This window comes from Electrophorus electricus, chromosome 9 (assembly GCF_013358815.1).
Source record: "Electrophorus electricus isolate fEleEle1 chromosome 9, fEleEle1.pri, whole genome shotgun sequence".
Lineage (NCBI taxonomy): Eukaryota > Metazoa > Chordata > Actinopteri > Gymnotiformes > Gymnotidae > Electrophorus > Electrophorus electricus.
The window spans coordinates 17,700,482-17,706,481 of NC_049543.1; the positions used below are offsets into that span (position 1 = coordinate 17,700,482).

Consider the following 6,000-nt stretch of genomic DNA (forward strand, 5'->3'; position numbering starts at 1 on the left):
ATGTAAATCATAGCACAGGCCTAATGAACACAGCCACCAAACCTTTAACAAAGCCTTGTGAGATAAAGCAATAGAAGTAATCAAATTTGTTTTGTTCTATATGAGTGTTCCTTTGTTGCCAACACAGCATGTGTGCATGCTTGTGCGTGGAACTGCTATTGAAGTATGCAGTGTGTGTGCGCGCACGCACAAGCGGGTATGTGAGTAAGCGTCTGTGCCGCTTTCCTTTGTGAGCCTGCCTCATGTATGTACACCGTGTGTGTGTGTGTGTGTGTGTGTGTGTGTGTGTGTCTTGGTATATGAAAAGGACATCTCTCCATTGCACATACTGAGTGGCGCTTTTTAAGTTCAGAGAGCAGAGTAATAAAAGATGAATCAGAAGAGTGCTGTTCTTATTGGCGGGCAGAGTGGATTGGCGTAGAAGTACAGGCACAGAATCATTATGAGCTTAGGGTGAGAACTGCACTTCCCAGTCGTGGGTGGGTGCACGTCGGCCTCCCGGAGGCAGAATGGTGAGCCGAGCAGGGCTGCCACGCTGTGTGGGAATTGTTTAATTATTTGGGAAAATGAATCTGAACTTTGATGTAGAGTGAGAAGACTCAGCAATTTGACCTTAATGAGACCATTAGAACCATTGGAACATTATGTCACCCAGATCTTCATTATAAATATAACCACATCTTTAAAAAGAAAACACATTATAATGATGCACTGAGAGACGCCACTATGAAACAACTGATCTGTTCCCCCCCTTCTCTCCTTCTCGCACTTTCCTTTGTCACTTATCAAGAACAGAATTCTGAATATTAATCAGAGCTCTCGTGCCATAAAATACACAGGCCAGTCTTTCTACAAATCAAATACACATGCCATTCTTTATACATATCAAAATATGGAGATTAATGGATGTAGGTTATGGCCTAACAATATTATCACAGTATTATCAATATTAACAGTATTATTATAGATATTATCATTATCACAGTATAGATCCCTGCAATACTGATATCACAGAATCACAGAAGGTTCTGCATATGTGCATGAGTGTCTTTTAAAGAAACCCATCCTATTTTTTAATACATTGATTTTTAATTGCTGTGAGTGCAGTGAGCAATATCAGATTGCTCCAGTAATTGCAGTGCGGATGTTTTTGACAAATCAAGACATTCATGCCATCTATCAGTGTGGCCAGGATGAGGCAGACCGCTCTGTAGTCATGCCACATCAAATGCTCTGCAATATGCTTTTAAATGTCATTGCAAGGTGTACTGCTGTCACAGTATGTGGCAGTGTAGTCGCAATATATCTGGTCAATATCGTGCAGCTCTGCCATATGGTTGGAATGTAAGGAGGCAAACAAGAGAATGAGGAGAAAAGAGAGAGAAACAAAAGAGACACTTGTTTACGCCTTCGGGACTATGTTTTATAACAGTGGTGTCTTTATGAGGGGAAGGGTTTATTGTTAGGGAGGGGCTTGTTGGGGGGTTGACCTCATTGGGGAGGGGCTTGTTGGGGGGTTGACCTCATTGGGGAGGGGCTTGTTGGGAGGGAAGTGGTCGACCTTGTTAAGGGATGGTGATTATAGAGGGACTGTCAGGCTGCATCTGAAACCACAAACTACATGCCACAGAAGTGTTGCCATTTTATGAGCATGTACTGTTAGTGCAAGAGTAAACAGCTTAGCGACATTTTGGACAGTTTACTGAATCAATATATCACATGTGGGGAGTGCGGTTCACTGACGCAAGTTGGCGGAAAGTCTGAACGCTGCACTATTTTCACATCCAATGTTGCATGGCCATGTCCGGTTTTGGATGCAGCCTCAGAGCTGGGAAACGGAGAGTTGTTATTCCTTTTAGAGGGCAGAGGGACTCATTAAAGGGATCAACAGACTGAAAAAGAGACAGAGGATGAAAAGCATGGAGGGACAGAAGAGAGAGAGAGAGAGAGAGAGAGAGAGAGCAAGTGAATGAGGGACACATTGCTTCTCTCATTACTAGACTTAAACAGCTGCTGGGGTTAATTAGAGGTTAAGAGGTCACTGGAGATGGCAGCTCACCATAAAATGGCTGAGGCACACAAGGAGCACTGTACCATAACCAGTTCTTTAACCTCACCCTGTAGCCCCTCTCCACTGTCATATAGTGGTATATAGTATTTCCTGCTAAAAGAGTTGTCATCTGCCATCAAAGACTTTGAGCCAATGTTGATCTTTGTATTTTTTGTTGCATTACATTCATAAGAAGAGGCCTGCTTTTCCCTACCTGAATCATGTCTGTTTTTATGCAAATATTTGGAGTTAAAAATAGGTACTTTCCTTTTATACTGATGTAGTCACATTTGTTTGGGTGTAAGTCATCTCACTGTATCCTGGTAAGGCATTTGTGCTATTTTCTCAAAGACACAAATATTGTGCTATTACAACTTAGATAGCAATATACAAATGAACCAGTTATTGCCATACATTAGTTACGTGAAAGCTAGATGATTGTTGCTCAAATAAATACAATTTATGAGGTGGCCAAGTGTTACCTGCTAATTTATTCACAAATTTGTGGCTTGCTGTTTACAAACCGTTTGTGAATGGAGTTTGTTTTTAAGGAGATTTTAGGTGACGTAATCACTGTATGGGTGTTTGGTCATTCTGAAGGACATAACTGGGTAATTAAGTGATTAAAATAAACATGGCAAAGTGGTCTTATGCTAAATAATATAATAATAGAATAATAGCATGGTTGAGTGATCGTATGACCATATGCTCAGATGCACACAGTTTACTGGTAGCATAAGCAGAAATAATCTGCCCCCCCCGCCATTTCTTTCCCAGACACACAAAGTTAACCCCGTCATTGAGGTTGCATATATGTTTAAAAGGCAGACATATGCAAGTGTATGCTTGCACATGCACCATCTCGGCGGGTATTGTGGGCATGTGCCCATATGTCCCTGTTTGTAATGCACAAACATCTGGTTCCAGCCTCCCCATTCACTTTAGTTAAGCTACCATCAATCAAACCGACAGGGCCTTGTGTGTGTTTGGGTGTGACACAGAAAAACAAAAAGGATAGGGCAAGTTCACTGTGTGCGTGCGTGTGTGTGTGTGTGTGTGTGTGTGTGTGTGTGTGTGTGTGTGTGTGTGTATGTGAAGAAAGTGTCTTACTGACATTGCTGAGTACTGAGTACATTCTCTGAGTGGCAGAGAAAGTGCTTTATATTTAATAAGTTTAAGATGTTCACTGCAGACACACCAAGTATGATTGCGTGTGCGCGCATGTGTTTGTGTGAGGGTGTGTGCACGCGTACTTGTGTGCATGCATGTGGGAGTGGGCTGGAGATACATTAAGCCATTCCATTACACGTTAGCAAGGCTACGCCATATTGTGGCGTCACTGGAGTCTGAAGGCTTTGTCACATTTCTTTTCCTCTCCATTTTCTCACTTTTTCTCTCTGTGTCTCTTTTCTGTCTGTGTCTCTCATGTGCACACACACACACACACACATACACACACTCATTTAGACGATCAATAGTCCGTTATATTTAATTGACAGTTATAATCCCATTCTCTTCATGAGTCACTCAGTTCTGCCTAGGCTTAAACAACGCAGACTCTTTCATTAATGTTTCAGGTGGTGAGAAATGCTGTGGAAACCCTTCATTTGTGCCTGCACTCTACTGAAGCCCCCAGCTATGGCTAGTTTATTCCGTTCTTATTTCTAATAAAAAAAAACAAAACAAAGTAGAAATTTTAATTTTTATTCCTGCATATGTGTGTGTGTTTTAGGTGTATGTGTCATCGGAGAACTCAATGGCTCTAAGGTGTGTGAGACGGAGCTGTAGTAGCCAGTCAGAGCAGAGGACAATGGAGTTATCAGGGGTCATGTGGTCAACATACCTACTCTTCCTCTTCGCCTTCTTCACGCCCGTCACGCTTGGTAAGATGTACACACACACACACACACACACATACGCACACATATAAACACACACGCAATTTGAAGAAATTCTTGCTCAACGATGTTTGAATTTTTTTTTAAATGCTGTCTTTACAATCCAAAAGCAAAAGCTGAATTAAAATATATGTGTATTATGTGAAAAATATGGAGAGCACTTGTGTACTTGCTTATTATACAAGAAAGCTGTGTGCTGGAATGTGCTTTTTTGTGAGAACAAGTCATGTCTTCAACGAGTCATGTCTTCAAAAACTAGTCATACACAGTTGACTGATCTGATAGAAAGGGCAGTTGAATGATGCAAAATAGAAGTGTGTGTGTGTGTGTGTGTGTGTGTGTGTGTGTGTGTGTTTGTGGGGGGGGGGGGGGGGGGGGGGGGGGTTGTGTGGGTGTTTACAAAAGTAAGTTTAAAAAATATAGCCTGAAGATGAAAGAAGCTCTAACAGATCAATAATCATAGATGCAAATGTCTAGACGCATTGAATTTGTGTGTGTCTGTGTGTCCCCTTAAGGGATGTGTGAGATAACCGTTTAAGCCCACAGACTCTAGGGAATTGTCCCTTGCCGGTACCGTTTCAGTACAGGGGAAGAATGTTCTGCCTCATTCCCAACATTCTCTCTCCTCATGTCTCTTCTCCCCTCCTTTTTTCACCTCCTCCTTTCCCATTCATCCTCTTTCCCTCTCTCCTCCTCTCTCGTCTACTCATCTCAAGGGCATAGTAACAGTGTTGCAGTCAGAGGAAAAAAAAAAACAAAAAAACCCTACCTGACGTCTGAGCTGGAGGCTGCCGGCCAGAACAGATAACACCCCCTCCGTCCGCTAGACTTCCCGCCGCTAGGATGGCCTTTGTTGCTGCGGTTTTCATTGTATGCATGCGCCCGCAAATTTCGCTGTCCTATGCATTTAATTTTTCCCCAGCACACGGGCTTCTTGTGCCTTGAGAGAGCGTTCTCTGGTGCATGAAGAGTGTTTGGGTGTTTACTCGTTCGTCAGTAAAATCTCAGGGGAGACAATCAGAGCAGTGCCACTTCAGTGCTAAATCCTGATTGGATGACAGCCCATCTCGCTAATGCTCTATTGGTTCCTTCTCCTGTCATTAAGCGCATGTTTTAATTAGCTTCGCATCTCGATGTGGATTTAATTAACGCAGCTGTGCTGATGTCACTCACATCCTTTACATCCTATAGATTTGCTTAGAAAGCGCGTGTGAGTGCGAGGGGGTGGCATGTGTGTGTGTCGGTGAATGCTTAGCTTCCATTCCAGCTGTGCTGGGTTAAGTGGGGTAGGCTACATGCAATGAAATTTCACTTTGGCACCAGCAGAGCAATTAGCAAAAATATTTGAGTGAAACAAAGTGGGTTATGGTCTGGCAACATGCATGAGAGTTCGCAGGGACTGTTGCTTCAGAGAGGCTCAATGCAATCGAATGAAATCATATATAATGTAGACATTCAGAGCTGGAGATCAATGCAAGTACGTGTTAATTAGATAGCTGACGTGCGTGATTGCCTTCTTTTTATGTCTCTGCTTTTCACGGTTGCTCTTGTTTTTTCCTTTCTTTGCACACGGGTATGTGTGGATGTGTGTGTGCCTGTGTGTGTGCCTGTGTGTATACGTGTGCGTGGGTTTGTGTGTAGTGTGGAGCCGTGCTCCTGTGCCCATGGCGGTGGTGCGGAGGGAGCTGTCGTGTGAGAGCTACCCTATCGAGCTGCGTTGCCCCGGCACCGACGTCATCATGATCGAGAGCGCTAACTATGGCCGCACGGATGACAAGATCTGCGACTCGGACCCTGCTCAGATGGAGAACACTCGCTGCTACTTGCCCGATGCATACAAGATTATGGGCTTCAGGTGAACACCCACACACTTGGACTTTGGTTGTTTTGAGTTATTTGAATTGGTTGTTGAATTGGTTGTTGTTTTGAGTTGTTAAAAGTGGCCTCACAAGTACAAGGATGCCTGCTCTTTTTCCATGAGTTGTTAAGATTAGGCTTAAGGTTAATGTTGTTGTTTGATTGTCAGTGATGTATGACTGTCAATGCAAGATC

General features: G+C 43.2%; 1 protein-coding gene across 1 annotated transcript in view; it reads left to right on the top strand.

Annotated features, from left to right (window-relative positions):
• adgrl3.1 (adhesion G protein-coupled receptor L3.1) overlaps nucleotides 1–6,000 on the top strand; it is a 70,273-nt gene that overhangs the window by 13,521 nt on the left and 50,752 nt on the right. Inside the window, 2 exon segments of the mRNA XM_027014211.2 lie at nucleotides 3,783–3,933; nucleotides 5,590–5,803. Coding sequence (XP_026870012.1) covers nucleotides 3,807–3,933; nucleotides 5,590–5,803 — 341 coding nt within the window. The 5' untranslated portion in view covers nucleotides 3,783–3,806.